Here is a 23229-nt window from a genome sequence, read left to right as displayed (position 1 = left end):
GTTTTAGAAAAGGTAGAGAAACCAGAGATCAAATTGCCAACATCTGCTGGGTCACTGAAAAAGCAAGAGAGTTCCAGAAAAATATCTACTTCTGCTTTATTAACTATGCCAAAACCTTTGACTGCGTGGATCACAATAAACTGTGGAAAATTCTGGAAGAGATGGGAATACCAGACCACCTGACCTGCCTCCTGAGAAATCTGTATGCAGGTCAAGAAGCAACAGTTAGAACTGGACATGGAACAACAGACTGGTTCCAAATTGGGAAAGGAGTACGTCAAGGCTGTATATTGTCACCCTGCTTATTTAACTTATATGCAGAGTAAATCATGCGAAATGTTGGACTGGATGAAGCACAAACTAGAATCAAGATTCCCGGGAGAAATATCAATAACCTCAGATACGCAAATGACACTACCCTTACGGCAGAAAGTGAAGAACTAAAGAGCCTCTTGATAGTAGTGAAAGAGGAGAGTGAAAAAGTTGGCTTAAAGCTCAACATTCAGAAAACTAAGATCATGGCATCTGGTCCCATCACTTCATGGTGAATAGATGGAGAAACAGTGGAAACAGTGACAGACTTTATTTTTTTGGTCTCCAAAATCACTGCTGATGGTGACTGCAACCATGAAATTAAAAGACACTCCTTGGAAGGAAAGTTATGACCAACCTAGACAGCATATTAAAAAGCAGAGACATTACTTTGCCAACAAAGGTCTGTCTGGTCAAGGCTATGGTTTTTCCAGTAGTCATGTATGGATGTGAGAGCCTGGCTATAAAGAAAGTAGAGCACCAAAGAACTGATGCTTTTGAACTGCGGTGTTGGAAAAGACTCTTGAGAGTCCCTTGGACTGCAAGGAGATCCAACCAGTCCATCCTAAAGGAAATCAGTCCTGAATATTAATTGGAAGGACTGATGTTGAAGCTGAAACTCCAATTCTTTGCCCACCTGATGTGAAGAGCTGATTCATGGAAAAGACCCCGATGTTGGGAAAGATTGAAGGCAGGAGGAAAAGGGGACGATAGAGGATGAGATGGCTGGATGGCATCACCGAATCAATGGACATGAGTTTGAATAAACTCCCAGAGTTGGTGATGGACAGGAAGGCCTGGAGTGCTGCAGTCCATGGGGTCACAAAGAGTCAGACATGACTGAACGACTGAACTGAACTGAATTAACACTACAATCTTTAAATTTAATAAATTTGGCAAACCGTTAATTAGCAAATTGGCATTCAATTAGATAATTTTCTGCTCATTGGTCTGCTTCTGGATAGAAGAGGGGAGGAGTAAAAAAAGGAACCCTGCATTAATATCAATTTTCAGAAGATGATGGATGAGAAAAACATTAGATAGAAATAACTCGAGAAACAGGAAGAAACCCAAGTGTATTAGGAGGAATAGAATTTCAAGAAAGATGTCAACAGTGTCAGGAGCTACCGCGATTTCCAGGAGAAGAAAGGAAGGTCAGGGTACCTATGCAGGCATTGCTTTCAGCAGAGCAATTGACAGTCCCTTAAATTATAAGACGACTATAATTAACTGAATCTAACAAAAGCAAAAACATTTAACCCCGCTGAGATTCCTGAAGAGCAAGGAATCTTGCTCATTTTTATTTCTAATTTTATTTCACTTATTTTAGAGTTCTCTCTTTCCAAGTCGAGTTTAGTAAATAAAAATACAGAATGCGAATTTAAAGGCAAAATTTCAATAAATAATGAAATTTTTATTTCATTAAAAATAAAGTTTAAGTATGTCCTAAGCATTGAAGTCTGCCGAATAGGAACCAGTGCAGGGCATTAAAGCCCTGGCTCTGAAGTTTCTGGGCTCAAGTATGGGTCGACACTTAGGTTTGTATGGCTTTGGGCAAGTAACCTAAAATTCGCCTCAGTTAGGGCGTGTGAGGATGGGGGTCATAATCACAGTAACAGTCCTTACGGAACTATTGTGAGTTGAAGTCTCTAAGGCGCCTGTTTGTGGGGTGGGAACGTGCCCAGAGATCGACAAACCTCAGCAGGATGATTCATTAAAGGGGGAGCACGAAATTACAAGCATGTGAAGGGGGAACTGTCTTCGGGTTTGCGTCTTAGGTGGACTTTCAGGCTCACCTAGGGGTGATTAATAACCAAGGCAGACAGGCAGATGAAAGAGTACAGGTCCAGAAATGGCGGGGGGCGGGGGGAAAGGAGCCAAGGAAAGTTGGAAGGAAGGGAGGAAGGACAGGGATGTGGGAGGAGGGTAATAGAGATAGGCCGGGTTGATGGAACACTTGCCGCTGGATCTCTCTGGCGAAGAAAACGCGGGGTTGCTGGACCTGTGGAGACAGCCTTGCGGCGTCAGCACTCAAGTGTGAGTGCAGAGGTTCGGTGGCGACCGACGGGCCAGGGCGCTGGGCGCCGGGTGAAGGGTGTGCGTCTGCGCGCGAACCCCGGGGGCGCCCGGGCCGGCCGGGCGGGGCGGGGCGCGGCGGGCGTGGGGCGGCCCCCGGGAGGCCGGTCCGCCTGCGCGCCTGGACAGGCGGGCGCGCGAGCCGGCGCAGCAGGGACGCGGGCCGAGCTCCGGGCGAGTCGCGGGCGTGCACTCTGCGCAGCCGGCGCTGCGATGGGACACCTGTGGCTTTGGGGGACCTGCGGCCTCTGGGGGCTGCTCCTGAGCATCGCAGAGCCCCACACAGGTAACTCAGTTAGGGCACCGGGAAGGAAAGCAGGAGAGGTTGGCGTAGACGCTCCTGGGGTCCGGGTCGAGGCGACACCAGGCTCCAACCTAGGTCAAGCCTAGGTCAAGGGGCTGAGGGTGGTAACTGCGTAGAGATCCTGGGGACTAGGTTTAGGAAGCCTGGGACGCAGGGTTAAGCAGAGACAGACACGCTGTCACAGACAGACAATCGGAGACAGATTGCTCTTGCCATCAGAGGTGCTCTTTGAATTATGGAACCTCACCCCTTACATCCGTGGTGACTCGTTTGCAAAATAGACTGCAGTTTGGCTGCAGGTGGGCTTCCCTGTTGCCTCAGACGGTAAAGACCCCGCCTGCAATGCGGGAGACCTGGGTTTGATCCCTGGGTCGGGAAGATCCCCTGAAGGAGGGCACGGCAACGCACTCCAGTATTCTTGCCTGGAGAATCTCCATAAAAGAGGAGCCTGGTGGGCTTCAGTCCATGGGGTCGCAGAGAGTCGGACATGACTGAGCAACTAACACTTTCATCTTTTTCACTTGGCTGGGGGTGGAGGGTGCAATCCAACCCCTCCTTCTCTCTCGTTTTGGGTCCCTTCCCCAAAGGGACCTTCCTCTGTCCTTAAAGAAGGACAGTCTCCTAGTAGGACAGGAATGGGTCTTTGTGGCGGGTGTCAGTCATTTCCTGGGGCAGCTGCCCTGTGCCTTCAAAGTAATACCCAGGAGAGGGCTGGGAAGAGCCTTGATAAGATAAGAAACTGGAGTTGGCCGTGGAGATAACGGGGAGGGTGAACCTGAGATAGGCGAGAAGCAGCGCGGCTAGGAGGTGGGATCCAGCCTGCTGGCTGGAGTTACTCCTCTTGGCTGCGGACTGCTCCAGGTTACAAATGTGCCTGAAGCAGGAGTGGCCTTGGAACTCTTGACCAAGACAAACGTCAAGGGCAGAGTCATTGGGTCTCGGAGGGGGGAGGCAGTCTTCTTTATGCTGGAGAGCTTTTGCCACTGTAGGTGAAGTCCACACTAAACTTTTCTCAGGCAGGAATGAATTAAATCTTCATTTTTAAACTTTTTCTCGGTCGTCCATTTCAAATTTCTGTGGTTTTTCTTTTTGTCACTTAAATTTTTCCACCTATTCTGAGAATGTGTTACTGGACGGAATAATTACCTATACAGTTTAAGCAGAAAATAAATACCTTAAGCCATCCTGTAACTTTTGAGTTATTTTGAAGCATCAATTCCAGTTCCCCAAAGAAATCTGCCCACTCATCCCTGTGTTTGCAGAGGCACCTCTCTTGGCCTAGAAGTCCATCTTGCTCCCGGTTTGTCCAGTCTAGCTAATTCATGTTTGCTCTTCCAGACAGAGCAGGTACACACTCTTCTTTCAGAAAGCTAGTATGACCCAAGCAGTGTGGATGAAATGCCCCTTCTTACTCACGTCGCCCCTGCGCTCTCTTCTGTCACCCTACTAAGTTGAGCTTTTGGAAAAGTTGGGAATGTCACACATTTTTCAACGCCCAGGAACCTAACACTGTTTATTGAATGATTTAGTGACCTTTACATTGAGAACTTGCTATCCTCAGAAAGCTTCAGAAATGATCTTCCCTGAAGTCTTAACTCTGTCACAGAAAACAGTTTCTTCTTAAAACACACCATTCCTTTCTGTAGCTGGACTATTCTTTCAGTTTACCATTTTCTTAGGGGCTTTGATAATGACCTCTTTCTCCACGGAGCTGTTTCTCCAGCCTTGTCTGCTGCTGTGTGGGCTGATAGCTGTAGTTATGGAGCTGCATCTAGCAGAGCACCATATGCAATTAAGGGTCTAATAAATGTTTAATATGATAGGTACAAATGCTGAAAATGATCATGTATTATTTCTCTTTGTAGCAGGTAAGATAGTGCGCTACATGAAGCCAATGAGTATTAACTAAGTTAAAGACTCAACTCCCTGTCTGGTCATTGGTTAGTAATAGAACCAAAAATAAAACATAAGTATTTACTTTCTGTCCTGTAATCTCCATGATGATTTTCTTACACCGTTGTAATTTGTAGCACAACATTTGATGCTTGAAATGAAGTACTTGAGGCTTTTACTTCTTCTGTACTTTCATATCTTTCAGATGGCTCTAAAATAATTCCCAAAATCACAGAAATAATACCTAAATATGGCAGCATAAATGGAGCAACAAGGCTGACTATCAAAGGAGAAGGTATGGTTGCCTTTTATTTTTCACCAAGGTTGAGGTATTTTAAAGACATTCACATTTAGAGATTGATGGGTTTTGTTTTGTTTTTTTGTTTGTTTTCTTTTAAATCTACTAGAGTTGCTTCTCTATTTGGCCAGAGTAGGAAAACTCTATCCTCTTTCACACCTAATGAAACCCCTGAGAGTCTCTATCAACCTGACCATCTGAATTTGTATTATAATTACTTGCTTAACTCCAGGATCTGGACTATAATGACTGAATTGAAAGGAACATCTTTAACCCACTCTGCAGTTACTTACTTTGTTCTTCATGGGTCTAATCACATTTATTTTTATATTAAATAAAACATTTGTGGAGTTCAAGGGAGTAGGATGTTAGTAAGGGAGTGTGATGCAGAAGTAGAATGGTTATGAAGGGAGAAAGACAATTGAAAGCAAAACTTTGGATCCCTTCTTCTGCCACCCATTCCTTATCATATACTTCATCAGAGCATGGGTTATGTATGACTTTCTCCTTGCCTGGTCTTGGGATGGAAACAAAGTAGGCAATTACAGAATATATTTAATGAGCAAATGTTTCTTGAGTTAAGTAGAAATACATAGTTCGTTTAGCTATCCAGCCTTTACAATCTAAGTGATGGTAGTATTCAGATGGTTTTGAGTTTTTGAAGGATGGGAAAGAAAACGTTTTTAAAGAATATTAATAAAAAAACTTTTATTTAGTCTTTAAAATAAGAAGTGCAATGAGAATTTTTTGGAGTCAGAGAATTAACAAGGCAAGATATTTAACAATTCTGTCTTATGTATTGAAGTGTCTTTCAATATTTCTAAGTAAAATTTCTGTAGAATTTTAATCTCTCAATTATATACTTGAAATGGTTTGTGCCTCTAAATTGTGAACAGTGTATTTTGGATTAAAGTGTGGTTTTGGTTGTTTTTTATTTTTTTAAGAGTTAGACACCTGGAGACAATGTGTTTGTTAAAGACTTTTAAAAATGTCTTTATCCATAGTTCCCTTATAGTGTTTATTGCTGTTAATATTTGCTTAGATAGTGCTGGATTTTAAACATAGAGTTAAATGCCATGAGAGAAACTCCCCAAACAAAACAAAACAATAAAACCGCTCAGCTATTTCCTTCTGCCTCAAAAGTGGGAAGCTGCAGTATTAACACAGGGAGCCCAGCCTGGTGCTCTTGACTACCTAGAGGGGTGGGATGAGGTGGGTGGGAGACTCAAGAGGGAGGCATATATGTGTGTGTGTGTGTGTGTGTATATATATATAATTTTGACTGATTTGTGGTGTTGCACAGCAGAAACCAACACATTATAAAGCAATTAGCTCCAATAAAAATAAATAAATAAATGCCTACACTTTTTCTGGGGGCTTCCCAGGTGGTGCTAGTGGTAAAGAACCTGCCTGCCAATGCAGGAGATGTAAGAGATGGGGTTTTAATCCCCCTGGGTTGGGAAAATCCCCCTGGAGGAGGGCACGGCCACCCACTCCAGTATTCTTGCCTGGAGAATCCCATGGACAGAGGAGCCTGCTGGACTATGGAGAGAATCCCATGGACAGAGGAGCCTGCTGGGCTATGGAGAGAATCCCATGGACAGAGGAGCCTGCTGGGCTATGGAGAGAATCCTGTGGACAGAGGAGCCTGCTGGGCTATGGAGAGAATCCCATGGACAGAGGAGCCTGCTACGACCTGGTCCACAAGGTCGCAAAGAGTCGGATGCCGCTGAAGCGGCTTAGTACACATACTTTTTCTGATCCAGAAACCATGGCTTGAGTTTAGGTACATAGACTCAGATCATCCCTAGTTAGAAATAGGGAAAAACAAAACAAACCGTTCCATTCTTAAGGCGTTTTGGAGGAACATCTTTGTTCATCTACCTATAACCTTTTCTCTTTGGTGAACTTTCTGAGGCTCAGGAGTAGTCCTCTTACTTATGAAGCACAAAACCAGAAATTTCCGGTTTCTCTAGTTTTCCCATCAGTCTGTATTTCTGGATGCTTCTGGTCAAGAATTATAGAATAGTTAAATCCTATTTGAATTGCAGGTGCCTCTGCCCACTCTGGTACGTACGTCTTCCCTGTCCTTGCTTTAACCATATTCAGTAGGTGACTAAAGCTGTGACAGCTTATGTCTTTCTCAAAAGCGAGTCTAAATACTGTTTGGGGCCCATGATATATACAGAATGTGTCTAAGGTAATGATAATGAATTAACAAAACACACCAGATTTCCAAGTCTACGAGAATGTGGTACTTGAACAAAATTTATTTGGAGGAACTACTTTAACCCGTCAGTGTGGTGTCTGGCCCAGACTCCATGTTTAGAATTGAATAGAGAGATAATTTATTAATCATAGAAGAACTGTGATTTTAATGGGATTTTAAATACTCTATCACCTAAATGTTGGTAATGGGTTTTTAAATACTTGATCACCTAAATGTTGGTACCATATAACTTAAAAAATTTTTGTAGCAGTCACAATATGAAAAAGTAAAATATAGAAATATTTAACTTGAGTTCTCTGAAATTCTACCTTCCAAAAAGATCTATTGTTAGTATTTTTTTTTTTTTGTATTCAAATGGTTTTTGTCTATTTCCACACATAAGGAACTTTACAGGTAAAAATTTGCAAAAAAATTTGCTAGTGCTTTACTTTCTTCTAAAGTCTATCTTTAGGAGTCAGAGTTATATAGTTTTACAATTATGCTGCCCAAGTAAAAGTGTTTTGAGCAGTGGCATGATTGTAGAAATCATTGTATCTCCTTCTAAGATGACTGATTTAATGAGGAGTGTTATCATTTTGTTAAGTTCTGGAGTGTTTCTAACTTTATTATGTTTATTTCTTGATATTCATCCCTGTATTTCTCAGTTGTCTTCCTTGATATAACTCTTTGTTAAAAAAATCAACTGGAAGGTATAACATTTTACTTTTGTTGTTTTCTAGATATTTCCCTATTACAATATCTAGCAGGTATATTTTTGTTTAACTGAAGTGGTGAATTATATAAGTTTTATAATATTATGGAAAGCACATAGGTTTTAGTCAGGTCCAACTGGCTTTCAGCTCCAACTTTGCCACTTCCCACTAGGGGACTGGGGCAAGTTTCTTCTCTAAGCCTTGGCTTCCTCATCAATGAAATGGGCTATTAATTCCTACCCGTTGGGGCTATTGTGAATATTGAAAAGGATGATGTATCTAAGGCACTGGTATATAATATCTGCCCCATAAATTAGAGCCATTTTATTTCTATTATTCTTTTGCATTTATCTTATAGGGACAGTTTCCTTCTTTAGAAGTTCTCCTCCATCACACTGCATCATTTTTTCCATTGTTTTGAATGTCACAGATTTTAAGTGGGTTTGTACTTTCTCAACCCTGCTTTTTTTTATTTTTTAAACTAGAGGAATCAAAACAGCCTGCATTGTTCATAACAACTGTTGGCTGTGACAGCACACACATTTTTCATGGTAATAGCACAGGCTGCTATCAGGAGACCCAGGACTTCGTGCCTGGCTAGTCTTGTCTCCAGTTCTTCTGAAAAAAGGAAAAAAATACATCAACATGTCAGGAATTTCCATCTGAAGCCTCCACCTTTTCTGTTTCCAGGGTACACCCAACCCTTCATGTAATCTCTGTGCTTTGGAGTACTTCCAGAGATATCTTCCTTATACCCAATGACTTATTTAGAATTATACTTTTAAGTTAGAATTCTTTTTTAAAGCTGATTCTTTTCTATTGCCTTTTAACTCTTTGGAAGTAGCTAATAAGTTAGAAATATTTCTATAGTTTTTTCACCAAAATTTATAATGAGAATATTTACAAATCTTACTGAATTGGTTCATATTTTCATATATATATATATATCAGGAATATATATGTATTTATCATAGGGCTTCCCAGTTGCTCAGTGGTAAAGAATCTACCTGCCAGTGTAGGAGATGCAGGAGCGTGGATTCAGTCCCTGGGTCGGGAAGATCCCCTGGAGTAGGAAATGGCAACCGATTCCAGTACTCTTGTTTGGGAAATTCCATGGCCAGAGGAGCCTGGCAGGCTACAGTTCATGGGGTCGCAAAGAGTCAGACACAACTGGACACATGTATATGTCACATATATATGAGACATATATATAAAACACATTGAAACAATTCCTAAGCTAAAAACAATATCATCTTTTGTTGGTGTTATTTTTTAGACTTGTATTTGTCATAGAAATGCTGAAGAACATATCTGATATTACCATATCATTGATGTGACGTGTGCCTAACAGGAAAGAAAATACACATATCTCATCCTGAGCCACACCACAAGTAAAACTCTGTTCTTTAGTTAGTGGCCAGCAGCCCGTCTGTGTGTTCCAAACTCAATGTGAAGTACAGAGATAAGCAGAAATTGGCAAAAGGAAAAAGTGGCTTTGCAAGTAGTTTGCTTTTCTGTGTTTTCATGTATCTTCTCAAAATTCCATTTGAGCAGCAACTGCCTTCCTACATTGCAAACTCACTGCAGGTATCTTTCACATGTCAAATTGATATGTTTGTACTTTAGCCTATATTGGATGAGTCCTTTTTGGTTAAGTTTTAAGTTTAGAAGAAGAGAAGAAGTTTATTAAAATCCTTACCCTTTGTTTAGTTTCTGCTTACTTTTTCTACCTATAAAGAAGAGGTGCTAAGAACATAGGTTCTAGAGGAAGTTACATTGGATAACTAGGAATAGCTTTGTAATGTGCTTTTTTAAATATCATTTTTCTCTGAATATCACAAGGGTGCCAGGTTGGCATCACAGTCGTGGTTCAGATCCTGGCCTCTCACTTATATGTTTTGTTATTATTTTAAAAGTATATTAAAGTGAGGTGAAGTCGCTCAGTCGTGTCCGACTCTTTGCAACCCCATGGACTGTAGCCCACCAGGCTCCTCCATCCATAGAATTTTCTAGGCAAGAGTACTGGAGTGGGTTGCCATTTCCTTCTCCAGGGGATCTTCCCAACCCAGGGATCGAACCCGGGTCTCCCATGTTGCAGGCAGACGCTTTACCATCTGAGCCACCAGGGAATCTCACTAATAATAACTATCAATCTTTTGTGACTTAAAATATGCATGTATGCAGGCTAAGTTGCTTTAGTTGTATTTGACTCTTTGCAACCCTATGGACCATAGCCTGCCAGGCTCCTCTGTCCATGGAATTTTACAGGCAAGAATACTAGAGTGGGTTGCCATTTCCTCCTCTAGGGGATCTTCCCAACCCAGGGATCAAACCCACATCTCATGCCTGCTGCGTTGACAGGTGGGTTCTTTACTACGAAGGCCACCTGGGAAGCCTGACTTAAAATATAGTATATATCAACTGAGTATTTACCAACTGCACTCTTAACCTAGGAGCCAGGCACCATGTCAAGTACCATATATGAGGCCTCATCTAGTCTTCCTGGTAATTCCTGCTAAGTAGATTATTATGGTCATTTTTCTGATGAAAAATGACTAAGAGAGTTTATGTCTAAAGCTAATGCTCAGGTTCAGACAGCAAGGAATTGCTGAAGCTGAGATTCCAGCCCAAGACGGCAGGGTCCGGACGCCCTTTCCTGTAAACGGCACTGTGCCCTAGCATGCAGTGTTCCCACGGCTATAGTTTACGGCTCTGGCATTGGATGAACCTCTGACACAGTGAGCCAGGGATCGAACCCAGGTCTCCCACACTGCAGGCAGATTCTTCACCCTCTGAGCCACCAGGGAAGGCTGCAGACCCATAGGTCTCAAGTTAGTTTCCACGAGACAGAGCTAGCAGAACACCTGGGTTGACTGGATGACTCGTTCGGAAGCTTCTCTCCCTGGCTACTCGAGTGCTTGTCCAATGAGCCTATGAACAGAGGGCCACGGGGGAAGGCTATGCATGGGCCAACACTCGGGATCTGTTTTCACCAGCACTAAGCCACCTACTGTGGCTGCTGACTACCCGCCCTATCAGTAGCAGAGACCAGTGCGTAGGATAGTCTCAGCAGGGACCGTCCTCAAGAATCCCACCCAGTCACTCAGTCATGTCAGCTGCATCACTTTCCTTCCCTCGTGGACGAGCAGAGATTCATGACTGCTGGTACTGACACCCGCTCCACAGGAGGCTTTTGCCTTCTCTTTCTATAGTCCCTTTGCTGGCCTCATCTTCTGAGAGTATAATTCCACAAAATACCATGAAATTCCATAAAGAGCCATAAGAGTTCATAAAATAGGGCCTCAGAACAAGGAACATATTTTATAGTGAAAAAGTTGTGATAATGGGCACATGACCATGAACCTTGCATCATCCTGAAACATGTGGCCCAACAGAATGATGGAACAGCCTACAGCTGGCAAGACTAAGAGCCCAGCTTAGGAACAACATCCTGTGAGGTGGGATGCTGTCCGTCATCAGAGCCAAAGGCACTGAGCCAGTGGCAGGTCTGTACTGTTGTTTCCCAACAGATGGGTACATGGAGCTGGGAATGAAGGGTTACTCCCTGTCTTTACCACTTCCAGTAATCAAAAGATTGAATCTGTGCCTTTTGTCCCTGCAATTTTAGGTTCTCCTGGGTTCTGGGTCTGAGTTTCCAGATAGAGGATGCTTCTGGCAGGGATCCCGGTCTGGGTTCCACTGAACTGAAACTACCGCTACTGTCCTATCAGTTTGAATTCAGCAAACATAAGCGGTGGACTGTTAGAGATAGTCAGTTCTGATGATCCTGAAGAGGCAGGGTTGCTTTTCCTTAATACAGAGAAGGAGGAGTGTGTCTGGAATTTGTGGTATTCTTGGGGCGTCTCTTGGCTTCCATGTGCAGTGATCACTGTCAATAATAATAGGCGGCAGCCACAACCACAAATGGGGAAGGAAAAAAAAAGCACTCAGATCCTCAGGATGAAGGTTAGCATCACTCCATCAGCTGAAGTTCTGGCTTATGGGTAGGGAAAGTACAATAGCAGAGAGAGGTCAAACAAATATTAATTGTAGCCTCAGGGCCAATTGGTGAGGCCTGTTGCTTGTCCCATTAACCCTGTTGTGTTAAAGCTTTTAGAAAATATTTTATTTATTTATTTGGCTGCATTAGGTCTTAGTTGCCCCAAGGCAGATGTGATCTTAGTTTCCTGACCAGGGATTGAACCCATGTACCCTGCACTGGATGGTAAATTCTTAACCACTGGATCACCAGGAAAGTCCCTCTATTACATCTTTAGCAGAGCTCTTAGCTGACCACTGTCTTGTAGACTTGATAATGCATTCTACTTCAAATATAGGGTCTGAGCATATCTGTGGGCTTCCCAGGTGGCACTAGTTATAAACAACCCACCTGCCCATGTGGGAGATGTAAGAGACACGGGTTCGATCCCTGGGTCGGGAAGGTTTACTGGAGAAGGGTGTAGCAGGGCATTCCAGTATTCTAGCCTGGAGAATCCCACGGACAGAGGAGCCTGGCAGGCTACAATCCATAGGGTTGCCGAGTCAGACATGACTGAAGTGACTTAGCATTCATGAGCATACCTGTATGGCACAAGGAGTCAATTCTATCAGATGCCTTTTTTACTCAGCCACACATCCTGGTTCCCATCTCTTATTCTAGGCACAGCTGTGGCAAAACGTTCCCTGTGGACCCTGACTCAATCCATGCTTCCAGCTCTCGCCTCCAGGTCCCATAGTGTGTCTTTGTCCCAGGGCTTCATGGATGCAGTAGCGTTGGAACCTAGATGGCATATACCTATGTGCAGCCTGAAAGTGCAGAAAAAATCATTTCCCCCATGGGGAACCCTCAGTGAATGGGAGAGAGTTTGATGAATATATGCTTCTTCTCATTGATTCTTTGCTTCTGAGAGGCTGTCTGTATTTTCCTTAAAAGTCTTTCAGCCCCAGCTGCCTTCAGTGGAGTCCAGATTTTCTTCTGCAGGTTTTCTTATCTCGTGTCCCTAAGGGATCAACTCTCAAACTCTCTACCTGCAAGTCCTTACCTCAGATTTTGCTTTATTGGTACTCAAGGTAAAGATACCCCTCACCCCCGCATGCCTTATAAAATCCTGTTCACGTTGTCTGCTCTTTCTGTGCCCCTTTGCCTACTGTTTTCATAGTAGTTATCCCCACCAGATACAACATCTGTTGGTATAGATTTGTATATTGTCTATTTCTTCACCCATCTCTCCCATTAGTGGGATATAAGCCATTTTATTCCAATGCCTTTAACAACACCTGACCGATAATAGATTTGAAAGCATTGCTTTCATGAATTAATTAATTATAGGCTAATTTTTATGTTTTCAAAGTGGATTGCAATCATAGAGGTAAATGTGAAGTAGATTAACTGCTTACATCAATACTCTTCCTTATTCATTTGGTGATTCAATACAAAATGATAATTGTTAGATCCTTGAAAACAGAGTTCCATTAGTAATAATTGAGTGTTTTTACTTTTCCAGGTTTTGCTCAAGCAAACCAGTTTGACTATGGAGTTGACAATGCTGAATTGGGAAACAGAGTACAATTAATTTCTTCTTTCCGATCAATTTCTTGTGATGTAGAAAAAGATTCAAGTCATTCAACCCATATTACATGTTATACTAGGTATGTTGTAAAGTGTCTTTAATAACATCATTTTCATCATTTCAGAACCACAGTTATACATATTATTTTTGTAATAGCTTTATCACTGGCAATTACAATAATATTCTTCATTATCAGTTATTATTTTTGACTTCATGATGTTTAGACTATTTTATATCTTTAATAGATTCACTTATAGTACTCTTTCCACATACTGGCATGATCAAAATGTGTCCTATATCCTTTCCTAGGTTATTAGAACTATTATCTAATCATTATTGATCTCTTTTAGAAGATAAATGGCCACTATTAAATTGCAATGATGCTCCTCAAAATATCAAAATTATACCTTCCTGTCTGGTTTGATTAATTTTGTTCAGAATCTTGACATGCTCATTAAGATTAAAGATGATCATTTTGTAGATTGACATTTCAAGTTCTTTACTATCAACTCAAATTGATGTTTGTTATTAGCAACTTAGTAGAAAAATTAATCATTTTAAATGACCACTTTGAATACTGAGACAGGTAGCCTGTATTCCAGAGGATTCTATCTGTATTAGGCTTGTTGACTGATTTGCAGCTTACTTAGGGAGAAACATGATTAAAACTTTTTAAAAAGTAAAGCATAAAATAATTGTACCAACATGATATGTTACAATTTTAAATGATTGTTATTATTTTCTTCTCAATGACTGGTGCATTGGTTAGAATAAGTATTTGCCTGAGATCCATGATGTGAGAATTTGCAGTACAGAGTTCAGGATGGAGAGCATCTTTCCATAATATAGAATTGAATTGCACAGAAGCACAATTAATTTTGAATTTAATTATACAACAGCACAGTTGTACAACAGTGACTTAGCATGTATGCACACACATACAACAGTTAGACTTTCAGACACTTTTTTTTTACCAAAATGACATGTAGTCTGGGGTGGTATTTTTCATGAATGCTATACATTAAATAACGGAGTTTTCCATTCCATGTGTATTTTCCATTTGCCTTCCAGAGCAATGCCAGAAGATTCCTACACTGTTAGAGTCAGTGTGGATGGGGTTCCTGTTACAGAAAATAATACCTGCAAAGGTCACGTCAGCAGCCAGGCCTGCATCTTCAGTGTAGGTGGCATTTTCTTTCTAACTTAACGTATAATTGATCTTGTGCTTGGTTTCTTTCAGAACTGGATTTTTATTTTTTAATTTACAAATTGTTATCTATTTCCACATTAAAAAATTTACTAGCATGTAGCTAAGGATAATTTCACCCAGTTTAAATTATCTTCTATAGTAATGAAATCTTATCATTTCCTGTTTTGCTTTTCAAATTAATTTTATTAATGAATTCAGCTTTTTTACTTTCAAATTGTTTTCTTGTTCATACTGCTTTTTCACTTTATTTCTGCTCTTACTTTGATTTCCCTTCTTCTGTTTCCATCAGACTCAGCTTCATTTTATTTTTTTTAAATATTTATTTATTTGACTATAGTAGGTCTTAGTTGCAGCATGTGTTTTGTTTTTTTTTTTAAGTTGTGGCATGAGAACTCTTAGTTGTGGCATGTGGGATCTAGTTCCCTGACCAGGGTTCAAACCCAAGCCCCCTGAGTTGGGAGCATCGAGTCTTAGTCACTGAACCACCAGGCAAGTCCCTCATCTTCATTTTAAATAGAAACATAATTATTTTCTCTTTCTTTGTATTTTCTGATGTAGTGAGCGAAAATGCAACTGCATGTAGACTAAAATAATTCAAAATTTAGTTACCCTAAATATAGGTGTTCATAATATTTTCTTCTACAGACCATCTCATGTAATTTAAAAATTGTATTTATGTTTTAAGTTGTCGATTACTGAGTGCTGTAACATTCCAATATAAGACAAAATGCTGAGGAAATTAGTAATGACTTCTGTCCTCAAGAAGAACCTGTGATTCTCAAACATATGATTCCCAAATATCTCTGGCTCACTTTTCTCTTCCTAAATTGGGAGCCATCTTTTGTTTGCCAGAATAAAACACCTAAATGGCTCCAAAGCAACCTCAATTCAACTAATCTCAAATTGGACATCTAGTATTCCTCCTTAAACTTCAGTTCAGTTGCTCAGTCGTGTCCAACTCTTTGCAACCTCGTGAACTGCAGCAAGCCAGGCTTCCCTGTCCATCACCAACTGGAGTTTGCCCAAACTCATGTCCCTCGAGTTAGTGATGCCAGCCAACCATCTCAACCTCTGTTGTCCCCTTCTCCTCCTGCCTTCAATCTTTCCCAGCATCAGGGTCTTTTCCAGTGAGTCAGTTCTTTGCATCAGGTGGCCAGAGTATTGGAGTTTCAGCTTCGGCATCAGTCTTTCCAAAGAATATTCTGGACTGATTTCCTTTAGGATGGACTGGTTGGATCTCCTTGCAGTCCAAGGGACTCTCAAGAGGCTTATCCAACACCACAGTTCAAAAGCATCAATTCTTTGGCATTCAGCTTTCTTTGTGGTCCAACTCTCACATCCATACATGACTACCGGAAAATTTCTGATATTTATCATATGTCTCAAGCTAGAAGCCTGTTACATCCTTAGTGTCTTCCTTGCCTTCGTCTTCATCTCCAAAGCTATTCAGAAACCAAACCATGATGATCTTACCCTCCAACTTAGCTCTGAAGTTCATCGTCCCCTTATCTTCTTTCCTGCCATACCCTTGGTTTCAATTCTGGTCTTGTCATTTCTCACCCACTATCGCTGTGGCCCATTGGCCTCTCCATCCTTTTTGATATCACCATTCAGATGCTGCATTCAAAACCATGCACATTATTATGTCTTTCCCCACTCAGTATCTCTCCTTTACCCATTATCTATAGGTTTCCTCTGTTATTTCATAGTCTGGAACCAAATGTTTCCAGCAGTCTCCTAACATTCTCCCTGACCAAGGACCCATACGTCTTACTCACTTCTGCTTAGTGAGTCCTGCTCTTTGCTCAGGCCTCTGAAAATTCCCCTGTGCAGAGCTAAGTGATTTCCCTGTGTTCCTCAACTGTACAGTGGCTCAGTGCTAATCAGGGTTCATATACAGGCTTCATTATCTATTCTGATTGGTCATAGTGAAACTCTGCCTCGGTTTCTTCATTTTCTATAAAATGGAGATATGTGAAGTGGAGATTATATCATCGCATCCTGTACAATAGAGGATTAAATGATATTAATAAGGTGATCAGAAAGAACCAGCACATAGTTATTACTATATAGTGTTTTATCTATATATTCCGTTTATTACTATTTTAGCACATAATCCACTGTGCAGTAATTATATTTTAATGTGTTTTTCTCGGTTAGAGGATTTTATTCAACGTTTTGTCCCTAGAACAAGTATAACATTCAGCACTTAGCAGGAGCGCAGGTTATATTTGCTGACTTTATATCTGTACTTTTTCTCCAATTAAGACAAAAATAAGAGATTTAATGCCATGCAATTGAATCGTCTTAAATTATTTTTGTCTTTTAATAATTTCTAATTTTAGTGTTGTGTGGCCTAAAAATATAGAAAATCAAAATTTTTTTATTTAACAAAGTTATAGTTCTACATAATGAAAAACTGAACTGGTTCTACAAGTTTAATTAAAACAAATAGGACCTCCTTGACTACTCACTCCACCTCATGCTCATTCTCCACATTCCCCCACTTTCAATAACTTTAGCTTTTTATTGTTGTATTTCTAAACAAGAAGAATTTTTTATGGTTTTTAAAAAATTGAAAAGACATTTATTTTGGTTGCACTGGGTCTTTGTTGCTGTGCTGGCCTTCTGTAGCAGACGGAGGCTCCTCTTCACTGCAGTGCATTCGCTTCAGTGATTGTGGCACATGGACTTAGTTGCCTCGAAGCCTGTGGGATTTTCCTAGATCAGGGATCAAACCTGTGTTCCCTGCATTGGCAAGCAGATTCTTAACCATTGGACCAGCAGGGAAGTCCAAAGAGTATTACTTTTAATGTATGTAGAAGTATTTCATATTATCTGTTGTGATATTTCTAAATAATAGGCTTATTAAGAAATATGTTTATTGCTGTTTCTGAGTCTTTAAAGTTTATTATCTGCTTTATTCTTACAATGTAGTATGAGATTTTAACACCTGTTTTCCTACATCTATTCACTAGTATTGCATAACACAAGTCCCAAGCTTAGTAGCTTCAAGCAACAACTGTTCATATTGTTTATGTATTCATGGGTCAGCTGTGTGGTTCTTCTGGACAGAGCTAGACTGGTCTCTGCTGAACTTACTCCTGTGTCTGTGGTCAGCTGTGGGTTAGGCAGGACTGGGTACTTTGGAGGGCTTCAGCTGGAACAATCCAGCTAATTAGGCTTTGTTCTGTGTAGTGTCTCTGCCCTCCACAAAGTAGCCCAACTTATCAGATACTAGAAGCAGGGATTCCTCAGAAGAGCAGAAGCGTGCGGGGAGCCTTCAGGCCTAGTCTCAAAAACGTCATGCTGCTTGTACCACATTCTAGCGGCCAAAGCAAGTTCCAAGCCAGTCTTTATTCACGGCTCCCACTAAGAAGAGCTGCCAAGACACATTGCAGGTGAGGATATGGGGAGAGGAAGATGATAGCCATGTTTGAAATAAATCTGCTACCCCTTCCCACCTCCAACACATATATCCTCCCACTCCTCCTTCTCAGTTAGATGTGCCCAGTTTTTAGTTGCTTCCCAGGTGGTGCAATGGTAAAGAATCTGCCTGCCAGTGCAGGAGACACAGGATGCGTGGGTTTGATCCTTGGGGCAGTTTGGGAAGGTCCCCTGGAGTAGTAAATGGCAACTAACTCCAGTGTTCTTGCCTGGAGAATCCCATGGACAGAGGAGCTGGGCCGGCCACAGTCCATGGTGTTGCAGAGTTGGACACACACGCCATCTTTTAGATCAATATTCATAACATGGCTCGGTATCATGTAAAATACAATAAAAGCGTAACAGCATGTCCAGTTGCTTTAAAGTCTCTAAGTGCTCACTGTTACTTTTTGTTTTTACTGAGGACCAATAACTTTTGCACACTTTTATTGAATTGTTTAAAACCATTACAAAATTACACATTTGTAGCATCTAATTCTCATACTATTTTCTAATTTGATCATTTTCATGATATTTCATTTATCATGATAAATCATTATCCTTGACTGCTGTTGTATTTCAGGTTAATTATTCTTAATTTTCAGAATCTTCTATCTTCTTTTTCTGTTTTCTATAAAATAATTTTCTCTGCCATCTTCACTGATTCTTTGCTGATGGTGTATTAAATTGAAAATCTGTTTCTGATACGTCTCCTCAAATTATAATAGTAACTAATCTGTTGTTTAATATGCACTCTTCAATTATTTTTTGCTCAGATATAATTTATATGAGTACACTTTGACTTAGATTGATTTGCACACAATTTGACAGTTCTTCTAGCTTCTCTTCCTCTACCTTTGCTATTATTCTACCTCTAAAAGTGGTGTTTTGCCCAAAATAAAAAGAAATTTAAAAAGTGGTATTTTGACTGGGTGTTTTACTTCTTACTACTTTTACATAGATTCTCCATTAAGCATTTCTAAAATGTGAAAGAATGAGTCCAAAGTCATACTTAGCCTCAAAGTTCAAAATTTATCTCTTATTGGCAGTCTGTAAAAAAAAAAAAAAAAAAGTCCTTTCACTTCAAGTACCCGAGCATCTTTCTTTTAGGATGTTCCTGAATGAGAAGGGGTAGGGAGGGAGATAGCTGCCATTCACTGAGAGTCTACTTCATGCTAGGTTATTTTGCTTGTATAATTTTTGTATCCATGCAGAGGTCATCCTATTCTCTACCAGCAATATTGCTCCTCCAAAAACTTCAGTTATTCCTTTAAAATCCTGCCCATGTTCCTGTCCTCTTCCATTTTGTGAAGCACCCTTTTCTTTGCACAGATGGACTCTTCTTGATCTATTTCTAGCTTGCTTTCTCTTGTATTATTTGTTTCTAGGTGTGGATTTTGATCTGCATGTACCCCAGTCATTGAGGAATCTTTATCTGTCCATCAGTTCTGCTTTTTACCTGTTCAGAATTAATTTTTTTTCAATTATAGTGCATTTCCCTTTTGTGGTAATTATTTCTCATTTTTTTTTTCAAACGAAGTTGGCATATGTTTACTTGATTGAATAATAATAGGCAATGATTAATAAAATGTTGATTTTACTAATGTGTCTGGTGGTGGTCTAAGTATTTTTTGTGTAACTCTGGAGAGTTATCATGAGCTTAGTTACTAAAACTTATTTTGATGAACTCTTCCCAAGTTTTGCTTCTATGTTTTTGAAAAACGCTTTACTATTTTTTCTTTATGAATGTAACCCATAAAGGGTGAAAACCCATGTAGGCTTTCTTTAATTTTATTTCACCAAATTCTTAAAAGTCTTTACTTGACAGCTTTATTACTGTGGTTTGACTTACACTGATGACGAAAGGCTGATTGAATTTGAAACCTTCAAAAAGAAACACTTTGAAATGAAAGATGATTTTTAGGGACAGGGAAAAAAATTTTGAATAATCAGAGTAATATTTTAAACTATATTTCTTATATATAAAAAAGAATATTTTCATACTCACATTATGGCTGTTGTTCAAATATAAAATAATGAAAGAAGCAGAGATATTTCATAAAACTAGGAATAAGATAGAGATAAGATTGCTTATCAACAGTATTATTTTGCAGGCAAAAAGTTTCAGAACCCCAACAATAAGGAGCATCACGCCTTTATCTGGAACTCCAGGTCTGTTATATAATAACTGAAATATCTTTTTTGGTTTTTAGTAATTAATTTTTAGTATGTAAAATATATAATACCTAAAAATTTATAAATAGCATTTTCTGATTATAAAAGAAAGATTGTTTAATGCTTTTTAATACCTGCATCTGAATCTATTATAATATATTAAACTTTCCCTCTATTGAATGTTAGTTGGCTTACAGTGTTTTTTATAATAACTATAGTTGCATCAGTTTGTAATTCCAACAGGAATATGTGAGAATGTCCTTCTTTTTAAACCTTGACAATTCTAGGTACTCTGGTTTTTCAAGAATTTATGTGAAAAATCTACTCCTACACCAGTCCTTAGGGGGCTGACCCTGGCTTCACCGCCTCCAAACTCAGTGGACATTGGGTACTGGGAGGCAGAAGGGCTTTTCTCCTTTTCCTTTTTTCATAAAAAGAATTTATGTGAAAAGTATTGTAGGGTTTTTTTCTGAATTTTTCCACTTCTTTGATTTATGTAATTAATTTTGTATTTGTTAAAGATTTTTATTCTTCTTTCATAAGTTACCAATTCATCCCTTTGGTAATTTAAGGCTAGTCATTTATTTCCATATTAAGTTACAAGAATTATTTGTATTTTAAGACTGTATGTCATATGTATGTCATATTGATGTAAAATATTTTTTAATTTATTATTTGCTTTTTAAATCTATTAATGATGTTTCTGCATCTCTTAATTTTTATTATTAAATCTATAGATCTTAACCTTTGTTATTTCTCCCTTCATTTTATGCTCCCTTCATTTTATAGTCAGGATCCCACTATCCTGACTATATAAACACTACATAAATTTTTGCTTAGTTTTCAAGAGTTTTTGTGGTTTTATTATTTATATTTAATTTTTATTTCACCTAGAATTTACTTCATTTTTTTGATATAAAGTAGGGATCTTATTTACATTTTCTCAAATAAATCACCCATGACCCAAGCAATATTTATTGAATAATTCATCCTATCTTCCACGAAACAGCTCTTAAGCTATAAATACTTATAGATACCCCTTTAATACTATACATATTTATTTATAGTTTATTTTTTACTAGAACTTTCAGAGCTGTTCTAAATGATATAGTGAACACAAGATGTAAGTGTCTGAATGCTGGTTTTATTGGGAAAATCTGTAAAGTTTTAATATTAAATGTATGGATATATGGATAGATGATCTTACACTGAGTTTTTTCCCTGTTTGCTTTTAGGTACACTAATAACAATCCGAGGCAGAATCTTCACTGATGTCTATGGAAGTAATACGGCACTAAGCTCAAATGGGAAAAATGTGAGGATTTTGAGGTAAGTTTTTGATGTGGAAACAAAAATATTATAACTCATAGATGAGATGTGATATCCCATGAATAATGGGTTCAATGATATTAAAAACCACTACAATGTGATGAGATTCCCAGTATTTTCCAGCCATATTATGCAAGTAAAAATAGACTGTTGCATAGTTCATTGATATAGAAACAGTGGCCATCATTGTTAATCAGCTATATTCCAATACAAAATAAAAAGTTAAAAAAAGGAGAAACCATGGCCAATATACTTTTCTCTTTTGGCCTAACAGAACTACTTATTTTTCTATGATGGACTTTATTAATAGGAGGTACATGGAAGAAGTCTAATAGTAATTGAGCTGAAATCACAGAACTTCATTACTGGAGAACTTTATTACTTAATCTAGCTGCCTCATTTTGCACATATTAAAGAAAAAAAAAAACAAAAAACCTCTGAAGCCTGGAGGTCTATGGCTTAGGAAAGGTCAGGAGGAGAACCCAAGTTTCCCAACAGGCATTTTGGCACTTTTTCTACTGCACATGTGTATGGGAGAGAGCTGAAACAAAAAAATCAATAATGTATTAACAGGCTAGGATTTGAATCCTGATTCCTCCATGTTCTAACTTTGTACCAGATGGTAACATTGCTGGTTACCAAAAGTATTGTCCACATTTTGGGTAGGAAATAGCAATGTCACTAGAGTTAATATAACTTCCTGCAGCGTTGGTAGGGTTATCTCGGTCCTGCCTTAAAAGACTGGAAGTCCTGCTCATCTCCTCTGTAGTTGAGATTTACTTCTCTTTAACACAAAGGAATCGATAGATATTATTTCTTGAAATCACAGTATCACAGTCAGATAAGACTTCAGAGATTAGGCTACCCAGCCTAATTGGTAACCAATTCACACAGAATCAAATCATAGTTTCCAAGATACTTCATGCTTACTGAAAACATATATAAAATGGGTAAATGGATAAATTAATATTCAGCACACATATATGTACATATGTATATATAATTTTATAAAACATGCAATTTGAAAGGTTTTGCTAAATGAAATAAAGATGATTTGTCTAGCATTCTGTGGGGCAGAGCTCTCAATTAAATCACATTTGCATGAATCTATAATATTCTAGAAATATTTTTATTGATTCCTTATATAAAATAAACAAATATTTAACATTTTGTATGGACCGTTTAGTATAAGTATTTTGTCTATTTCTATATAGTTGAGTATTATGAATGTTTTATTTTTCATTTCTTAAAGCAGATTTTTCTGTCATCCTTTCCCTAATGATTCCAGGAAATAGAAAGTTTAACTTTAAAGTGATTCCTTTTTTCTTCCTCTGTAGTTGAGATTTACTTCTCTTTAATACAAAGGAATGGATAGAAATTATTTCATGAAATCACAGAATCACAGTCAGAAGAGACCTTAGAGCAGGCTGCCTAGCCCTTATACTCTGGTAACACTGAGATACTATTAATACATATAAATGTAGGGGGAAAAAAATCACACATTGATCTATAGGCAAAGGTTTTAGAACTGCTTTTATCTCATTTCTATCACATTCATTGAGACACTGCCCTCAAGGCACTCTGTTGTGCCTGAATTGTGTAGGTGGGAGCAGTGAATGGGCTGAGTCTTGACAGGAAGTCAGGCGACCAAGCACCCAAGCTGTTTCTGCTTCTCACAAGCTTTGTCAGTTTGGCCAAATCTCCACAATCAGAC

The 23229-nt window shown here is 39.2% G+C and overlaps 1 protein-coding gene across 2 annotated transcripts in view; it reads left to right on the top strand.

Moving 5' to 3' along the window:
• The first annotated feature begins 2535 nt into the window (after positions 1 to 2535).
• The window catches only part of PKHD1L1 (PKHD1 like 1), a 166512-nt gene continuing 145818 nt past the window's right edge, over positions 2536 to 23229 (top strand). Inside the window, exons 1-6 of one of the 2 annotated variants that reach the window (XM_070477243.1) lie at positions 2536 to 2674; positions 4791 to 4880; positions 13310 to 13454; positions 14447 to 14555; positions 20126 to 20183; positions 21422 to 21515. In XM_070477243.1, coding sequence (XP_070333344.1) covers positions 2602 to 2674; positions 4791 to 4880; positions 13310 to 13454; positions 14447 to 14555; positions 20126 to 20183; positions 21422 to 21515 — 569 coding nt within the window. In that variant the 5' untranslated portion in view covers positions 2536 to 2601. The remainder of the gene's footprint in view (positions 2675 to 4790; positions 4881 to 13309; positions 13455 to 14446; positions 14556 to 20125; positions 20184 to 21421; positions 21516 to 23229) is intronic. The other variant, XM_020876376.2, reaches the window with a different exon arrangement.

This window comes from Odocoileus virginianus, chromosome 15 (genome assembly GCF_023699985.2).
Source record: "Odocoileus virginianus isolate 20LAN1187 ecotype Illinois chromosome 15, Ovbor_1.2, whole genome shotgun sequence".
Classification (NCBI taxonomy): Eukaryota; Metazoa; Chordata; class Mammalia; order Artiodactyla; family Cervidae; genus Odocoileus; species Odocoileus virginianus.
This window is presented reverse-complemented; position numbering and strand designations above follow the sequence as displayed.